The 18,753-nt window shown below is 61.7% G+C and overlaps 5 protein-coding genes across 5 annotated transcripts; 4 read left to right on the top strand and 1 right to left on the bottom strand.

Moving 5' to 3' along the window:
- Positions 1 to 2,299: 2,299 nt before the first annotated feature.
- On the top strand, positions 2,300 to 4,632 carry BKCO1_2000077 (uncharacterized protein; the record flags this gene model as incomplete). The annotated part of the gene is made up of 4 exons (XM_020272260.1): positions 2,300 to 2,672; positions 2,744 to 3,522; positions 3,576 to 4,076; positions 4,135 to 4,632. 4 exons carry the CDS (start codon positions 2,300 to 2,302, stop codon positions 4,630 to 4,632), a joined length of 2,151 nt encoding a protein of 716 aa, XP_020131057.1.
- A 1,853-nt stretch (positions 4,633 to 6,485) lies between these two features.
- On the top strand, positions 6,486 to 8,684 carry BKCO1_2000076 (protein kinase domain-containing protein; the record flags this gene model as incomplete). Its single annotated transcript, XM_020272259.1, has 1 exon — positions 6,486 to 8,684. The coding sequence occupies one exon, from the start codon at positions 6,486 to 6,488 to the stop codon at positions 8,682 to 8,684; it is 2,199 nt and encodes a 732-aa protein (XP_020131056.1).
- A 1,372-nt stretch (positions 8,685 to 10,056) lies between these two features.
- On the top strand, positions 10,057 to 11,997 carry BKCO1_2000075 (isocitrate lyase; the record flags this gene model as incomplete). Its single annotated transcript, XM_020272258.1, has 5 exons — positions 10,057 to 10,287; positions 10,376 to 10,531; positions 10,588 to 10,930; positions 10,998 to 11,550; positions 11,637 to 11,997. 5 exons carry the CDS (start codon positions 10,057 to 10,059, stop codon positions 11,995 to 11,997), a joined length of 1,644 nt encoding a protein of 547 aa, XP_020131055.1.
- Positions 11,998 to 13,546: 1,549 nt separating this feature from the next.
- Positions 13,547 to 15,748, top strand: BKCO1_2000074 (mfs multidrug transporter; the record flags this gene model as incomplete). The annotated part of the gene is made up of 4 exons (XM_020272257.1): positions 13,547 to 13,932; positions 14,071 to 14,456; positions 14,520 to 14,790; positions 14,905 to 15,748. 4 exons carry the CDS (start codon positions 13,547 to 13,549, stop codon positions 15,746 to 15,748), a joined length of 1,887 nt encoding a protein of 628 aa, XP_020131054.1.
- A 650-nt stretch (positions 15,749 to 16,398) lies between these two features.
- Positions 16,399 to 18,365, bottom strand: BKCO1_2000073 (f-box domain cyclin-like; the record flags this gene model as incomplete). The annotated part of the gene is made up of 2 exons (XM_020272256.1): positions 16,399 to 17,339; positions 17,471 to 18,365. 2 exons carry the CDS (start codon positions 18,363 to 18,365, stop codon positions 16,399 to 16,401), a joined length of 1,836 nt encoding a protein of 611 aa, XP_020131061.1.
- Between the last annotated feature and the right edge of the window lie 388 nt (positions 18,366 to 18,753).

Below are 18,753 nucleotides of genomic sequence, written 5' to 3'. Positions count from 1 at the left end.
CGCGACCAACCCCACCGTTAGTGGTAAGTGCCGTGATGAAATGCCAGCAGTGGTGTGTAGCTTCGCAGCGAGGCGGCTCCATTTGCGCCTAGCCCGAGCCGAATTCTGATACATAACTAGCTCGTCCCAAAATAGTATCTGGATTCCAGACGTTAGTCCCACGTATCTGTTCCCCTCGGTAACGGCGGGGAGGGGGTTCGGCGACAGAAGGTGCCGGGAAGCTCACTAGAGGTCATCGAAATGAAAAAGGGACCGAGGCAGCTATACCACCAAACGCGCAGAGTTCGACCGTCGCGACGGCCGCTCGGCATCAGCGGCGGAATGTCAGAGCGTTTTGTCCTCCCGCAAATAGGGTTTGGGCATGAGGCACAGCGAGCGGCAAATGCTCGCTTCTAAAAGGGAACCGCATTGACGGGGAACTTTCTTCACGTCGCCAAGCCGCACGCAGAATCTGGTCAGCGTCTCATCTTCGTCGCTAGCCGCCACGCGCAACGATTGGTGCGCTCTGGGGAGCCACTTTTGCAATAAAGAGCCTCAATAATTCCAGCGATTGGCTGGGGTGCGTGCGGCCGAACTGCAGGATGGCGCCGGTGCGGCGCGACGACGCGGGCCAGTCGGGGCCCGGGAATGCAGGTGTTGCTCAGAAAGAAAGTTCAAGCCAGGCAGTGCTGGGCCAAAACGGTTCGAAGGGAAGGCGGTCCCTACTTCATCATCGTGAGCCCGCGGCGGTGGGTGGGTTGTTGTGCCATGATTTGCGTGGTACGCAATCAGACAAGGGCTGGCCCAACGACCGACTCCGCTGATCAGCAGACTGGGTCTGAGGCCGGTGGGCTGGCGGGCCCGATGCGGTCGCGGCAGGATTGCTGGCGTCTGGCACCAGGCGGAGAAGGGCAACCCCGGCGCAGGGCGATCGCTGCGGGATGATCAAGCAGCGATGATGATGTTGGTGATGGTGATGGGCTGGCTGCAGCGCGCCTTTCAAGAGGCAGCCAGCTGGCGGGGGACAAATATAGAAGTGATGGTACGGCTGGGATGGCGGGTGCAGGGCGTCTCGTAACTGCAGAGCGCAATCGGGGTGGCGACGGCGATGACGCACGGATGGGGGCCTTGGCTGCTGGGCCTTGGCTGCTGGGCCTCCAAGCCCGTGGGAGGCGGCGCGCGTTGCCGCACGACGACGCGCGCAGCCGCGCAGCGCGTGCTGGCAGCCGGAGACGCGCTCGCGGCGGGCGGCAGGCGGTACGAAGTACGGGTACGAGAGGAGGGGTCGCGGAGGACCAGAGGGGGACAAGACGGCAGCGCGGCAGAGTCGCCCTGGGCGGGCTTGGGAGGGAATTGGGTGCGGAGAACCGGGCGGGTTGTGCGCCGTGCCTGCAGGGTGCGCAGGGCTGTGGCTATGTTGCGCGCCGCTGGCCGCGGGCGCCGATGGCAATCTCTCGCGCGCAAGGAAGAGAGGGTGCTGGAACGCGCGCGCGCCCAAGGCCAGCGCCGCTCCTGTAACGGCCGGGCGGGCAGCTGCGACGGCGGCGAAGGGGCAGTTGGGCCATCCTCCAAACCCCACAAGAAGATCGCTGCGAAAGACCGCTAGCGCCGCGTGTCGTGTACCAGCTTGTGTTTAATTACGGTAATACGAAAAACCGCGCGCGGCAGAGCACGCCAGAGCAGGCCCCTGACCGTCTAGGGCGCACCCGTCGCTGGCGCATTCCTCACTCTTCCGCTGCCCGGAGTGTCAGACACGCCTGCTCAGCCCCAATACGTCCCGCCCGACGCCCTCAGGAGCGTCCCAGGCCGCGCACTCGCCAGACCCCGTCCGCTCATTCACCACCAACCACCACGATTTCCTTTGCCCAGTGCTCGTCTCCTCCTCGTCTTCAACTCCCCGGCGCCGCGAGCGAGCAGCGTCACCTGCGCAACCTTCTCTCCCACGGTCGTTACTCGCGCTAGGCTCGATCGAAAGCGTCACTTGCCTTCGCCCAGCCCGCCCTTTCTTCTTCCCGGTTTTGGGAGGTCGGCCTTGTCATCGTCGCAGCAACCTACACCTGCTTCGCGCATCATTCCACGCACGCCTCAGCCAACCGCGCCCGCTGCCCAGCCACCGCTCACTTGACCTGCTTCCCCGACCCCATCTCTCGCTCACCCCCCAAGCCACCCACGCCCTCCCGCATTCTCCGGATCGACCGCTGCTGGTTTGGCGCATCCGCTTTAATTGTACTCGCCCGAGTACCCGCTCCAGGAGGCGGCGCATCACCGCCTCTGCTCCCTCGCGACCACCCACCTGCTCCCGCTCCGCCCTCTCTGCAACATGAGATCCTCGCTGTTCGCCGGCGCCCTGTCAGCGCTGGCCGCGCTGCTGCCCACCGCTTCCGCCGAGCGCCTCATTGAGTCCAAGTCGCTCAACCCGTGCATGGCCAACTCCAGCTTCTCCGCAACCCTCTTCAACGTCGTCTTCACCCCCGACAACGCCACCCTTTCCTTCAACATTGTCGGAGTCTCGGATATCTCTGGAAATGTCACCGCCGACTTGGAGGTCTTCGCCTATGGTTTCCGTGCGCTGCAAAAGACGTTGGATCCCTGTGACAGCGCCGATTTGAAGGGTCTCTGCCCCATGAACACTGGCCAGATCAACATCAAGTCGAACCTGCCCCTTGAGGCCGACGCCATCGAAAACGTCCCCAGTAAGTATCTGGCAGTTGTGGAGAGCCGCGTCGCCCGTGTCGGCCGTCCAACAGAGTGCTGACGTTCGCAGACATTGCCTACACTGTCCCCGATCTCGACGGTAAGGTCCAGATTTACATCAACGACACTGATACCGGCCGCCCGCTTGCCTGCGTCGAGGCCGAACTGTCCAACGGAAAGACCGTCTACCAGAAGGGTGTCGGTTGGGTCACTGCTGTCATTGCCGGTTCTGGTCTCGCGGCCTCGGCCATCACATCCGGACTCGGACACTCCAACACTGCTGCCCATGTCGCTTCGAACGCGCTCTCGCTTTTCGGCTATTTCCAGGCCCAAGCTTACATCGGCATGACTGCTGTGGAGCTCCCCCCTATTGTCGCCTCGTGGACGCAGAACTTCCAATGGAGCATGGGTATCATTCACGTTCGCTTCCTGCAGGAGATGGCCACCTGGTACCAGCGCGCGACCGGAGGAACCCCCTCGACCGTGCTTTCGAGTCTGGCGACTACTTCCGTCGATGTGCAGAAGCGTTCGCTTGATGTTGCCAAGAGGTTTGCCAAGCGCGCTTTGATCGGGCGAAGCAACAACGAGGTCAATCAGGCCGAGACCACTAGCACCGTTACGGTTCATGGCATTGAGAGAGTTGGTTTCCGCGCCAACATCGAGCTCACCAACATCTTCCTGACTGGATATGCCTTCTTCATCATCTTCGTCATCGTCGTCGTCTTGGGCGTGGCCCTCTTCAAGGGATTCCTCGAGCTTCTGGCCAAGAATGGAAAGATGTCTGGCACGAAGTTCCAGGAGTTCAGGAACGGTTGGTTGACCGTCCTGAAGGGAATCCTCTTCCGCATCGTAAGTGATCATGTTTAGCGCTTGTGCTGACCCGCCCGCTAACGTCGTAACAGGTCCTGATCGGTTTCCCTCAAATGGTTGTGCTCTGCTTCTGGGAACTTACAATGAAGGACTCGGCTGCGGAAATCGTTCTCGCCATCTTTACGATCGTCACGATGGTTTGCATTCTCGGGTGGGCCTCTTCCAAGGTCATTCGCATTGCGCAAAGATCCATCTCGATGCACAAGAACCCGGCCTACATCCTGTACTCGGACCCGGTCTCGCTGAACAAGTGGGGCTTCCTTTACGTCCAGTTCAAGGCCACGGCCTACTACTTTATCGTGCCTGTCCTGTCCTTCACTCTGGTCAAGGGCATGTTCATTGCCCTGGGACAGGGAAGCGGAACTACTCAGGCGATCGCACTGGTTCTCCTCGAGGCGGGTATGCTTATTGCGGTCAGCATTCTGCGCCCGTACATGGACAAGAAGACGAACGCGTTCAACATTGCCATCTCGGCGCTCAACTTCCTTAGTGCCATTTTCCTCCTGGTTTTCACGGGCATTTTCAACCAACCGGTAAGCTAAGGCATAACGTAATTTCGCCCTGAAGATCGCAACGCTAATATTCCAACAGGGACTCGTTACTGGTGTCATGGGCGTGATCTTTTTCGTCTACAACGCCGTGTTCGCGCTCGTTCTGCTCATCATGGTCCTTGCGTCGTCGTATTTCGCACTTACCTCCAAGAACCCCGACACCCGTTACCAGCCCATGCGCGACGACAGGGGTTCGTTTATCAAGTCTCAGACGCAACTCACGACGGAGCTCGATGCGTTGGGAGCGACTGCGCGTGGCGAAGGAAAGACGGGGCCGTACAAGCGCACCGGCATCGACGACGACGACGAGGAGTCGTTTTCGTCGGGATCGCACAACCAGCCGAAGGGCGCTGAGGCGGGCTACTATGGTGCTCCGCGCAGCCCCGTGGACCCATCGGTACCCATGTTCCCGGCCAACGGAGACAACAGGACAGGCCCGCCGCCGTCGTACGCATCACCCAATGGCCCGGGCGGCGACAGGTTCAGAACACAGAACAACGCCAGCCCGTGGCAGAGAGGTGCCGGCTACGACCATTGAACTGAAGATCAAATCATCGACTCGTGCAGCGGGCAGCGGGGAGTTTCTGGGGGGGCATGAGAAAGAGCCCACCCTTTAATCGCGGCCCGAGCTGACGAGTATGATGATGGATGACGATAATTCAAGCGTGGAGGTTTTCTTTTAACGGACTGCTTTTCCTGTTTTGTACAAACGCGATATCACCACGCATCTAGGCGGTGTTTTTTCCCTTTGAGTTTCGTTTTGCTTTGTGTGTCACTGCCTCTACATTTCCTTGGTCGTCTTTTTTTATTTATTCAAAACAGGGCCACCGTGTACGCGCGAGTGGCGGCTTTTTGGCTTTCTTCGTTTTCACTAGTCCTGGAATACCCAGCCCAGGTTCCGATTCTCGTTGCTGCATGCACATGGGCCTTGCGCATAACCTCTACTACGATCAAATAGCTTTACACCTCTCTCTTCTCACTCTTGCCCTTTAGGGCACTGGCACGAGTCTACTTGGGTACTTTAGGGAATTCTACAAGCCGCCATCCTGTATGGGAGGCGACCAGCTAGGGGGGCTTTTCATCGCAGGGTAACGGGCGCTTTGTATTGGATAAAAGGCAAAGCAGTTAGGCTCAAGGTCGGCTGAATATCATCTACCGAAAATAATACAGAGCCTTCTCCCGTCCAGACACAGTGCCGTGATGATCAACGCAGCTTATCGGCACGGTTATCGAGTGCAGGGGAGGGCTGGGGAGGGCTGGGGAGGGCTGGGCGCGAGAGGCGTGATGGATGGTGACGGCACTAGCTGTACCTGCATGCGGCGTGGGCGCCAGCGGTTGGGGACGGGGGGGGCGGAGGGTGGAGAGCTGATGAAGGGCGGAGTTTTGCGGCGGCGCAGGTCCGCCCGCTGGCCCATGCCAATCACAGCTCGATGCGGCTGGCAAGACGACCATCTGTGGACCTGTCAAATAGCGACTTGCCGAAATGGGGGGCACCGCGTGCCAAGCAAGTCACGATAGACGTCATTAAAGGCTTTTTTCCTCAAATCTCCGCGACTCGGTCGGGAGAGGGCTGGCGATGCCGGGGACCGCGGCGGAGCGCTGACTCTCGCCCTCGCCATCGGGGGGCATCGTCGATGCACGCGGTGCGGGGAAGGCGGCGGCCGCAAGCAAGTGGTGAGACGACGACGTGGTTGCGTGTAGCAGGAAGGGGTCGGACGGAGCGATTTAAGCCAATGGCGGCGGGCACGCGGTCGGCGACTGGCGGGCAGCAGAGCGGGCGTGGAGCCAGGTGCCAGGGCTGGGCTGGGCGTGCGCGGCCGCGGATCTGCATCTGCCTTTTTGATCCTTCTTCTGGTCGAGTCTGGAGTCGAGGCGATACCAGAGATAGGAAGGGGCGCTGCCGACGAGCCCGTTTATCTGGCGTATCTCGCCCCAAAATTTCCGCGAGCAGGCTCCAAGCCCTACCTATTCTTTCCCGCCCTCTCCCTCGCCGCGCCGCGCTGGTGCTCGTCAGGTCTGGCCGTCCGGCTGCGTTGAATGTCGTCTGACGTGTGATCCGCTGCTGCTACTGCGTCCTTCCGTCATGGCGGCCGCCGCTATATAGTCTAGCTGCACGACCACCGCAGCACGCCGCTGTGATAGCCGCGTAGAAGCCCAGCTCCAACGTCGGCAATCTGCACATTTCGCCGGCATTTTGGCGCGACCCTCTGAAAATTTTCTCGACCAGAGTGACAGGGCAGATCTGGCTTCTGGCGCGCTGCTCTGCTCGCATTCCACCCGCTGCAAAGGGTGCATTTACCCAAGACCTTCCCGCGCAGCCCGCCTCAACAACTCGCCGGGCCCGTCACACCGTCACCTGGTCCTGGAACAGTCGCCTCTGGACGCACACACATGTACCATCATGGACCTAGCCGCTTGCAACTCCTCCCACCTACTGATCCTGTGAGAGACTCGCCTTCTGCGAGTCCCCTGCGCGAACAACCCGCTGCATTGCTACCCACTGCTGTCACCCGGGACCGCCGTGCTCAAGATCCATCAAACCTGCTTTTGAGCACCTACGGATCTTCGCCTCCACCGAAAATGGCGCTCTCCAGTGGTCACGGCGACTCCACCGTGACTCCGCCGGCCACACCCACAAGCCCCCGCTTCACCACTCTGCCAATCCGGAGCGACCACACCGCATCCTGCGCCCGCGGTCACAAACATAGTTTACCCGCCCTGTCACCCACCATAAATACCTCCATGACCATTGCCAACACCATCCTCCCCGCCGCGTCCACCCCCGCCATGGCCCCTCCCTCATCATATCTCTACACCTCCCCAGACGGAGTGTGGGAGAACTCGACCCCCTACACCATCATGCACGAGGCACCCATCGGCACCGGGCTCTGGAGCTCCGTCTACCTGGCGACCCCGAACACGGCCGGAAGACAGTCACCGACAAGCAACGCACAGCAATACATGGCATCGAAAGAAACACCGGCGGCCGCACCACCATGGACCCCTCCGCCGACGCCCATCCGGCGGCGCGGCCAATCGAACTCGGTCTCGTCGACGGATTCATACATGACGCAATTCTCCAGCAGCACCGCCGCCACCGAACCCACCACCACCGGCAACAACCGCCCGTCTTCTTCATCCTCTCCTCCTCCTCCCCCATCTACCAACACTACTACTACCACTCCTACCACCACTGCCGCCCCTCCACCCCCGGCGATCTGGGCCATCAAAGCACCCGCCGCCCGCGCCGCCTTCAGCGTCATCCGCTCCGAGGCGCGCATGCTCACGCACATCGTCGCCGCGTCGGCCAACAGAAACAGCCGCAGCAGCAGCAGCGGCGGCGGCAGCAGCGACATCAAAGATCGATCCGAAACACGCCCGGCGGCCCCCACGGACTTCATGGTCCCCTTCCTCGGCCTCGACCCCCGCAGCGGCAGCCTCCTGATGCAAGCGCTGCCCCTGACGCTCGACGACCTCATCCGCGGGGACCTGCAGGACCTGGCGTCGCTGCGGCCGTCGTCGTCTTTCAGCAGCAGCGGTAGTATCAGCGGCGGCCGCGGCGTTGTTGTCGTCAATGATGCAAAGGGAGAGGCGGCGCGGGCGAGGCTCGTCGCCGAGCTGTTGCCGCGGCTGGCGACGCGGCTGCTGGCGGGCTTGCAGTGGCTGCACGAGGAGGCGGGCGTGGTGCACGCGGACGTGAAGCCGTCGAACATTTTGCTGCGGCCGAGGGGGGAGGGCACGGCGGAGGCGATGATCAGGCGGCGGTTGGTGCCGTTCCAGGCGGAGAGGGCGGGTGCGGGTGCGGGTGCGGATGCGGCGGCGTCGTTGGGGCGGCCGTCGATGCTGGTGCGCTGCCGGCGTCGTCGTGACAGCAGCTGGAACGAGGGGAATGGTGGTGTTGGGAAAGAGAACGGAGATGAAGTCGACGATGACGATGACGATGACGAGGTCGTCTCGATCATGGACTTCGAGCCGCTGTACACCGACTTCAGCGCCGCCATCCCCATCCGGCCTTTTCCGTCGTCGCCCTTTGATTCCGCACCACCATCCTCCTCCTCATCATCGCCGCCACTTTCGCCTTCTCCTTCTTCTTCGACCGCAACCCCCTCCGCAACCGCCCCCGCAACCGCCCCGCCCGCCCACCTCGCCGGCGGCACATGGGACTTCCTCGCGCCCGAGCTCTGCTCCCGGCCGGCACTACTATCGTCGCCGTCGCCCGCGTCGGACGTCTACGCGCTCGGCGTCTCGCTCGTCTGCGTCGTCCTCGGCGAGAGCCCGTTCGAGGCGCTCGCGGCGGGCAACCCGTTCCGCAAGCGCGAGATGGTCAAGTGCGGGGACGCGGTGGGGTTCGCGCGCGAGGTGCCAAGGGGACGGTTCGGGCGGGTGAAGGGGGCGGTGGGGGGGATGTGGGTTACCAGCAGGAGGAGGGATGGGGGGGATGATAGGGGGGGTGATGGTGGTGGTGATGGTGGTGGTGAGGCGTGGGATTGGGAGAGGTGGTTGAGGAGGGGGTTGGTCAAGAGTGTGGAGAAGAGGGCGGGGGCGGGGGAGTGGAGGGGGGAGGTCGAGGGGTTGGTGCGGGTTGGGTAGGTGGGTGGGTGAGGGTTGTTGCGAGAAGAGGGGACTAGGGATATTGCTTCCTGGGAGAGTGGTGGGGATGTTGGGTTTGGTTTGGTTTGGTTTATTCCTTTTTCTTCCTTTTTTCTTTCTATTTCTTCTTTCTATTTTTACCCCTGCATCTGCGGGAGTTTGGGGCTGTGGGGTTTGCCGGATGAGGCTCTGGAATTAGAGTGGGGGATCTTTTGGCAACGGGGCGGGGTCTGGAAATTGGACATGGTCGGGTGGGAAAGAGAAGATACCCCGGTTTCATTCGCTTCTGCCGATGAAATTCTTTGATTATAACGATTTATAGAAGGAGAGACGGAACCATTGTAATACTGTTCGTGAAATTCGATAGACTGTTGTTAGTTTTAAGGTGAGATGCGTCAGGCGCATCGTCTTCCCGTAATAGTCGGCATACATACACGTGCATGTTGTCTCAATCTATCGTGCCCGCAGTGCTGGGAAAGGTGCGCAATTGGGAAGCGGGCTGCATCTCGGTGGGGGCGTCTGGAGGCTGGCTGACGGCATGCTGCAGGCACATGGCCCGCGAGTCTTCTCTGCAACAACATCATGTCGCAGGCAGCACGCAAGCATCAACGGAGATCAGACATGAGTCAAATCAGGGTTGCTCGGTTGACAGTTGGGGGACGGGGGGCCGCAGTCGGCTTAGCGCATCGACGGGGATCCGGATAGCCGAGGTGTGTTAGTTTCCGCTGGAGCGCTGCCACCTGCGAGCAAACCCCACGAACCTGATGAGCCCAGCGCCGCGACCAGCTGCGACACGTGGCTGCCGCAAAGGGGGGGGGAGGGGGGTGCGGGAGGCAGGACAGCATCCACGGTGGGCAGGTCTCGGACGCAGAGCTTGGGCGGGCAGCGCGCCTTTTAGAAGAGAGGCTGCGGCGCCCTTCTGCTTTCACATGTCTGGAGCGGCGGAGGCTGCGCAACGTCATGCTCTCTCCCCCGTTCCCCCAGACCGCACACCCCTCCACATGCCTGGCAGGGATCGCAGCCCGCAGCCGCCGCCGCCCAGGCCTCGGGCCAAAGGCGCTTGTTTCGCCCCAAGCACTACGCATTGCTCCATCAGGCGCCTTCCCCCAGAATTCGCCTCGGTCTAATGGTTCACTGCGCTGCCAGTCCTCTCACCCGACCCTACCCGAACCAGACCATGGCTCGGCCTGCTCTGCGCTGCGCAACGCCTCCAAGACGTTTATATGCCACCCTAGCCCCCGCCGTCTTCTTGCCGTGAAGTCATACCTGTCGTGTGCCGCTGTCCTCCCCTCCAAAACACCTCTCTCCGCCCTCGCCCGTGCCCTTTCGTCTCCATCACTAAATCAATCAACGACTTGACGCCTGATCCACCATGGCTACCGGCACCATGCTGCCCCAGATGCCCTCCATCGACGCCGAGGAGCAGGCTTTCCAGCAGGAGGTCCAGGCCATCCAGCAGTGGTGGTCCGACTCGCGGTGGAGGTACACCAGGCGCCCCTTCACCGCCGAGCAGATTGCCACCAAGCGCGGCAACCTCAAGATCCAGTACCCCAGCAACGAACAGTCCAAGAAGCTGTGGAGGACCGTCGAGGGCAGGTACAAGGTACGCGGGAAGAATGCCATTTTCACATGCTCTGACGGAAGCCCCACTAAAAAAGTGCCGCCGTGACTGACCACCCGCCGCGCCACAGAACAAGGATGCTAGCTTCACCTACGGCTGCTTGGACCCCGTCATGGTCTCGCAGATGGCCAAGTACATCGACACCGTCTACGTCTCGGGCTGGCAATGCTCGTCGACCGCCTCGTCGTCGGACGAGCCCGGCCCCGATCTTGCCGACTACCCCATGGTACGTCAGCAGCTGCAAGTTAGTAGTAGTAGTCGACTGACCGCGACGCTCGCCAGACCACGGTCCCCAACAAGGTCCAGCACCTCTGGTTCGCCCAGCTCTTCCACGACCGGAAACAGCGCGAGGAGCGCCTCTCGACGCCCAAGGACAAGCGCGGCCAATTGGCCAACGTCGACTACCTGCGCCCCATCATCGCCGACGCCGACACGGGCCACGGCGGCCTGACGGCCATCATGAAGCTGACCAAGATGTTCGTCGAAAAGGGCGCCGCCGGCATCCACATCGAGGACCAGGCGCCCGGCACCAAGAAGTGCGGCCACATGGCCGGCAAGGTGCTCGTGCCCATCAGCGAGCACATCAACCGCCTCGTCGCCATCCGCGCGCAGGCAGACATCATGGGTGAGTCAGATATTGGAGAATGATTGAGAGCACGCCAAAAAAAACTCACACGCAAGGCGCTCCGCAGGCTCGGACCTCCTCGCCATCGCGCGCACCGACTCGGAAGCGGCGACGCTCATCACGTCGACCATCGACCCGCGCGACCACGGCTTCATCCTCGGGTGCACCAACGCGGCGCTGCAGCCGCTGGGCGACCTGATGCGGGCGGCCGAGGAGGCGGGCAAGACGGGCGAGCAGCTGCAGGCCATCGAGGACCAGTGGACGGCCCAGGCCGGGCTGAAGCTGTTCCACGAGGCCGTCGCCGACACCATCAAGGCGGGCGTGCACGTCAACAAGCAGGAGCTGGTCGACGCCTTCGCGCGGCAGAGCAAGGGCAAGAGCATCGTCGAGCAGCGCGCCATCGCAAAGGGCATCACCGGCGTCGACATCTTCTTCGACTGGGACGCGGCCCGCACGCGCGAGGGCTACTACCGCTACCAGGGCGGCACCCAGTGCGCCGTCAACCGCGCCGTGGCGTACGCGCCGTACGCCGACCTCATCTGGATGGAGAGCAAGCTGCCGGATTACAAGCAGGCCAAGGAGTTTGCCGACGGCGTGCACGCCGTGTGGCCGGAGCAGAAGTGAGTCTCTTTTCTTTCGTTCTTTCGTTCGTTCTTCCTCGCTTCCCAGACAGACACAGACTGCTGACGCAAAGACCGCCCGACAGGCTCGCGTACAACCTCTCGCCCTCGTTCAACTGGAAGGCGGCGATGCCGCGCGACGAGCAGGAGACGTACATCAAGCGGCTGGCGGCGCTGGGCTACTGCTGGCAGTTCATCACGCTCGCGGGGCTGCACCAGACGGCGCTGATCGCCGACACGTTCAGCAAGGCCTTTGCCAAGAAGGGCATGGCCGCGTACGGCGAGATGATCCAGGAGCCCGAGATGGAGAACAAGGTCGACGTCGTCACGCACCAGAAGTGGAGCGGCGCCAACTACGTCGACAACATGCTGAAGATGGTGAGCGGCGGCGTGAGCTCGACGGCTGCCATGGGCAAGGGCGTGACGGAGGATCAGTTCAAGCACTGAGGGGAGAGGTGCGGGAGGGTTTAGAGAGAGTGGTTTTTTTTTTAAGGGAGAATTCTTGTTGGAAAAGCTGAGGGTGTAAGGATATGGGTAGCCCACCTTTTTTGTATACCGTTTTAGTCTTTTTTTCCCTTCTTGGTAAAGGACAATGATGCATGAGTATTTCTTTTTTTGAGACAGTGCGGCCGGTATCCCGCTCAGGATGTTGGCATGAAACGTAGCCCTCTCGTGACCAACTGCCTAAACCGGCTAGCGCCAAGAGAGAGAGAGAGAGTCAGGACCCAGGAGGGTGTTGGCCGGGAGGGCGGGCGTCAGACATGGGTTGCGGATCAGTCTGATAATATTTCCAGGAACGGTAAGCGGGGGAATGCTGGGCAGGGTGGAGCAGTCGAGCAGTCGAGACGGCAAGAGACCGGAGTACAGCGTGTTCACCGCATGCTGGGAAGGTGCGCATGGTAGTTGGTGCGCCTGGTAGTTGGCGCGCCGGACGAAAGGAGTTGGGGAGCTGCGGGGTGGTGTGCTGGGTGGCCACTGAGGCAGAGCGTTGCAGCAGTAGTTGTTGAGGTGGAGGCTCGGATTAAGATGCGGCTCTGGAGGGGAGTGTCTCGCAATTGATAAAGAGGTGGCCGGGGTGCGGGCCGGTATCGCAGCCAAAGCCGGGCTAAGCTCACTGCCCAGCCCACCCTGCACCTCCACCACCACCGGCTAAGCGGCACGCATGCGGGAGCCTGCACGCCTGCCCTCCCTCGCCTCTCCACAGGAAGGCGGCGTCTGCATCTCGCGCCCCGGATTCGCAGCGCGATGCACGCCGCCCCCGGACGCCGACCTCGCCCGCGACCGCCGTTGTTCTGGCCCCGCGTGTGCACCCGCACGCACAGCAGTCCTCCCCGGCAGTGCGACCATCCTGCCGACGCCACATCCATCTTGACCCCGGTCCGGTCCTGATATTCCCTCACTCCCGCGCGGAAATCAGCCGCGCCCACCAACCCAGTCGCCTGACCCCATTTTCCATCAACTGAGGCCGCGTCGCCCTCCCCAAATGTTTTGTCTGCCTGGTGCAGGGGGGTGTAGTACGGAAACGGCCTGGGTATCCGCCTTGCTGGCAATGGCGTTTCCTCCCCGTGCATGCTTCACCGTGCTCCATGACTCCCACCAGATGCCCTATTCATCCACTCTCCTTCGTTCCTCCACTATATGTCTCTGGACCACGCCACCACTACTCAGGCCGGGTCCGTCGAGTCGTCCTAGTACCTGCAAAAGGCCTCCCCTGCACGCACCATGCCGCCGAGCCCCAGTGATTGATGACGATCCCGTCCCGCACTTCGCTGTTTTCGCTGTTTCGCCACGGTCTTAAGCATCTGCACCCGAATCCTTATCACCGCCCAACGCCCATTCCATCATCCCAGTAGCGTGCACTTTCTTCACCGATCACTTGGCCCGATTTATAATCTCCCCAATCTCCCCAATCCCTGCCCCGCAGCAACCCCTCCATGCCCCAGGCCCGAAACTCTGCGACCCCGTTTCTTGGTTGCTTCCCACGTCTGGAGCAGTCATGGCACGGGAAACTTCAAAGTCGTTGGCTTCAGACTCCGGTCTGGAAAAGGAGCTCACCGAGGACATACCACACCGCGCTTCGTCAATCTCGTCCGATTCCTCAGTTTCGTCCGACGACGCTTCTGCCCGCCGCCGCGAATCCTTGCAAATCACCCAAATCGGCGGCGACCTTGGCCTGAGGGCCACCGTCTCGAGAACCAGCGTCAAAAGTGAAGGCGCCCTGAGTCGTATGAGAACAGGCGTTTCCATTGCAACCAATGCGACCTCTGACCCGGCTTTCGAGGTCGACTGGGATCCAAATGGAGACGAGGGGAATCCCAAAGAGTGGTCGCTATGGTATCGATCCTGCATCATTGCCATCGTGTCTTTCTCTACCACTTCTGTGTAAGTGATGCGCCTCGCTATCTTGTTAGTCGCCAAGGACTACCACACGGTATGCATGTCGTCTGTATTCGTTGAACCGTGTATCACATCATCAGTCCCAAAGCATGCCCTTTCCGTTCGGCCAGCTGACCGTGGCAGCGTAATGTATTCCACCTCATACTCGGCCGGCATTCCAGGTATGATGGAATCGTTCGGCATCACGAACAAGACGCTCCTCGTCCTCGGAATCACCACCTACCTCCTCGGCCTTGCCATTGGCTCCGTCATCCTTGCCCCGCTTTCAGAAATGTACGGCCGCCGGCCCATCTACCTCATCAGCCTGGTCATGTTCACCATCCTCGTCATCCCGTGCGCCTTGGCCCGCAACCTCGAAGCCGTCTTGCTCACGAGGTTCTTCGGAGCCCTGGCTGGCTCGGCCATGATCAGCAATGCGCCTGGGACGGTTGGCGATATCGTCTCGGATGAATACCGCGCATTGGCCTTCAGCATCTGGAGCATTGGGCCCATGAACGGTCCCGTGATAGGTAAGGCCAGCCACGACCACCATGGTCAGATCCACCATGTAGACTGACACTCTCGACTGCAAGGGCCCGTCATGGGTGGTTTCGTGTTCCAGTACCTCGGTTGGCGCTGGACCAACTGGGTCGTCATGTGCTGCTCCGGCGCAAGCTTAGTCCTCATGCTCTTCGTCAGGGAGACATACGCCCCAACCCTCCTCCGCAACCGCGCCGCCAGGACGAGGGAGGAGACGGGCAACCCGCGGTGGTGGTGCCGGTACGACGACAAGACCGCCTTCTGGCCGCTGCTCAAGACGAACCTATCCCGGCCGTTCGTGATGGCCGTGACCGAGCCCATCTGGTAAGTCCAAGCCGCATTTCAGCATTCTCTCTCTCTCTCTCCTTCCTCCCCCCCCTCTCTCTCTCCCTCTTCTCCCCCACACCACGCCCTTCTCACCAGCCAACCAACCCCCAGCATATTCTGGAACCTCTACATCGCCATCGTCTACGCCATCCTCTACCTCTGCTTCGTCGCCTACCCCATCATCTTCACCGACCTCCGCGGCTGGACCCCCGGCGCCACCGGCCTCGCCTACGTCGGCATCGGCCTCGGCGGCCTCCTCACCATCTTCTCCGAGCCCCTCCTCCGCCGCTACATCATCAACGCGCACCCGCCCGACCCGCTCACCGGCGCCCGCCCCCCGGAAGCCTCCGTCGCCGTCGTCTGCGTCGCCGCGCTGCTCATCCCCCTGGGCGAGCTGTGGTTCGCGTGGACGTGCCGGCCGCCGACGAGCGCCTTCGCCGCCGTCGCCGCGGGCGTGCCCTTCGGCGCGGGCAACTGCGCCGTCTTCATCTACGCCACCAGCTACCTCGCCGGCTGCTACGGCGTCTTCGCGGCGTCGGCCATCGCGGGCAACAGCGTGCTGCGCTCCGCCGTCGGCGGGACGCTGCCGCTCGCGGGGCCGGCGCTGTATGCCGCGTTGGGCCCGCAGTGGGCGGGGACGCTGCTGGGCGTGTTGGAGCTGTGCATCGCGCCGATTCCGTTTGTGTTTTATAGGTATGGCGGGAGGATTAGGGAGAGGAGTCGGTTGATTGGGGAGATGGAGAGGGATAGGGCGAGGTTGGAGGGGAAGAAGACGGCGGCGGCGGGGAGGGGAGGTGGTGTGCTGGGGAGGATGGAGGAGGGGGCGGCGAGGACGACGACAAGGAGGAGTATGGATGAGGTGGAGGAGGAGAAGGTGGGGGTTGAGGAGGCGGAGGATTTGGAGAAGGGTGGTGGGAAGGTGGTGTTGGGTGGGGTGAGGGAGTCGGAGGTGTGAAATGGAGAGAGAGAGCGGAGAAAAAAGAGGAGGGCGTTGAAACACCAGGACAGTGTTGGCTGGAGAAGGAGAAGGAGAAGAAGAAGAATGGTTGATTTTCGGTTCCGCAGGCCGAAAGTGGGGCCGCGGCTGCCGATTTTATGAGCACTCTTGGTTTCAGGGAAGGGAAGAAAAAAAATGATGCAACGATCCGATCGATTTGAAGAGGACTAATGTCGTTACCATCATGGATTGAGGGGATGTAAAATCGCAATGGGAGGCGTTCTAATTCATTTATTCTATTTTTTTTTAATTCCACAGAGGATACGAAAGAGACTGTTTCTTTGTATCACTGCCTCAGCTTCCTCTTCATTTAAGTGGAGAACGAAGACTGGGGCTCTAAACGCGCAACCTTCCGGTTCTCATCGGTATATGTTACTTGGCGTGTGATCCAGGGGTGTTATCGGGAAGATGGGGAAAGAGCTCTGAAGCTGATATCGGAGCAAATCAGATGAGTCTGTCCCAGCTCTGGATCAGAAAAACACGGCTCTCAAACTCATGTAAAAAGAATCCGGACCATTCGATTATAAAGCCCAGAAAAGAGGAAGTAACACACCCCCATCCCCCTCCAAATAATTTAGGCAGCCAAGCCTTCTTCTTCTTCTCCCACTTCAGTAATTGTCCTCGCAAAGAGAAACCTCCACCTTCCCCTCCTCGCCCACCCACTCCTCCCACATCTCCCTCAACCCCTCCGATGGCCTCCACCCCGGATGCTCGTTCCCAGCCCCGGGCAACGTGACGACCTCCACCCTCCTCTTCCCGCCACCGCCACCGCCACCACCACCATCATCAAAACACGCCCAATAAACCTGCCTCTCCACCCCCTCGTGCCCACCCCAACCCTCCACCTCCTCCCCCACCTGCACCACCAACCCCCTCAACCGCGGCATATACTCAGTCCTAACCATCACGGCCCCCGCCGCGCGCCCCAAAAACCCCTCCAACAACCCCGCGTCCACCCTCGACCGGAACCGCCGCCGCGGCCGCCGCCCCGTCGCCACGCCGTCGTGCCACGCGTGGTACGTCTCGGCCCACTCCGAGTCGTCCGGGTCGACGAGGCCGGCGTTTACGTCCGACGACCACGACGTCATGTCGGCCGAGGACGAGTAGTCGCTGTAGGCCGTGCGCGGGTCCGCCGCCGCCGCCGCTGCTAGTTCGTCGTCGTCGGCGTTGGTGGCGGCGGCGGGGTCGGGGTCGCGGGTGTAGAGCCAGTGGCCGGAGGGGGTGGTGCGGCCGGTTGCGATGGAGGCGTGGTGGAGGTGGGGGAATTTTGGGTTGGTGGTGGTGGTGGGGGGTTGGTTGTGGGGGGAGGGGCCGAAGATGGCGGGGGAGAGGGCCAGGGCGAGTTTGAAGGAGAGGAGGTTGGAGGCGGTGGAGAGGAAGGTGTGGAGGGCGGTGCTGAGCTCGTCGACGCCCGGGTCGGCGGCGGCGGCGGCCGGGTCGGTGCCGCTGGGCATGCGGAAGGCGTCGTTCTGCGGGTCTTCGAGGCGGAGGCGGAGGTTGAATGATGTTAGGTGGTTGTTGCTGATTGTCGAGAGGGCGTCTGCGAAGTCTGCGTGGTGGTGTCAGACTCTGTCTTTCTCATTCTCTCCTCTCTCTCTCCCCCCTTCCGCCATCTTTCCACGACAAATTTGCATTGCCGCCGAAAGAAAAGAAAAAGAAAGAAAGAAAGAAAGAACCCACCTTTCCGATACCTATGCCTGACCTCATCCTCCGCGAACGCGCAGTCATCCAAATCCCACTCCACCCTCTCCAGATTCGGCATCCGCGCCGCGATCCAAGCCACCGACGCCGCCCTCAACTTCCTCGTGCAAGTAGTCTCCCCAGGCGTGCAAAACGCGACGATGCGCCGGACCTCCGGCACGTCGACACCACCGTCACCACCACCCCCCGCCAGCATCATCATCATCATCTCCCCCGGCAACCTCAACACCGACTTCCCGTACCGCCGCGCCCCGAGGTCCCGCCACCCGTCCAACGCCCTCGGCCTCTCCACATCCGCCACCGCATACGCCCCCAGATGCAACGCGATCCCTCTGCCACCAGCACCACCACTCCAACCCCTTCCCCGCCCCCTCCCCCCATCCCTCTCCTGACCCTCCTCCCGATCCCGATCCCGATCCTCCGCTTCCCTCTCCCACCCCCCCAACACCCCAAACAACCCCCTCACCGCCTCCCCAAAAACCTCGGCATTCGCCTCGCGCTCCCGCCGCCGCTCGAACTTGGCGGCGCGGTCGGTCGAGTATCCAGGCAGGAGGACTTCGTAGCGGAGCTCGGCGAGGGCGGCGCGGCGGTGGCGGTGCGCGTGCGCGTGGCGCGCGTCTGCGTCTGTACTGTTGTTGCCGCCGAGGCGCGCGGCGAAGGCGGCGAGCTCGGTGCTCTGCACGCGCAGGCGGCGGAAGGTGACGGCCTCGACGGCGGCTTGCCAGGGGCGGGAGAGGGGGGCGTAGGGGGCGAGGGCGGAGTGGTTGGATGGGGAATATGGGGATGGGGATGGGGATGGGGATGTGGTTTCTGGTGGATCGTCGGCGAGGAAGGATACGATCAGGGATAGGATTTCGGGGGGGAGTCGGTCCATGGTGGGATGGGGGAGAGTGAGGGAGGAGGAGGAGGAAAAGGGTGTGTGTGGTTGGTTGGTTGGTTTATATAAGTTGCTCTTTCTCGGGATCCTTCCCTAGGCCATGCCAGGCAGCCCGCAGGCAACAAAGCCCGAAGCAGCCTAGTCGCAAGCCACAGTTGACCCACCCCTTGACATCCACCATCACGAAGAGACGTGTTCGAACACAACACTTTGCAAACGCTCGGCATCTACGAGGGTGGAAAGGGAAAGGGGAAGGAAGAAGAAAACATCTCATAAAGTCCAAGTTGATATCCTGCATATTGCGCCGTTTACACCATCCATCCATTCATCCACCCTGCAACCTGCAGACCCAGAGCATCATCCACCCCCCGCACGGCGGCCGTCT

Source organism: Diplodia corticola (genome assembly GCF_001883845.1).
Source record: "Diplodia corticola strain CBS 112549 chromosome Unknown scaffold20, whole genome shotgun sequence".
In the NCBI taxonomy this organism is placed as follows: Eukaryota; Fungi; Ascomycota; class Dothideomycetes; order Botryosphaeriales; family Botryosphaeriaceae; genus Diplodia; species Diplodia corticola.
Note: the sequence above shows the minus strand (reverse complement) of the source record. Positions and strands in the feature narration are given on the sequence as shown.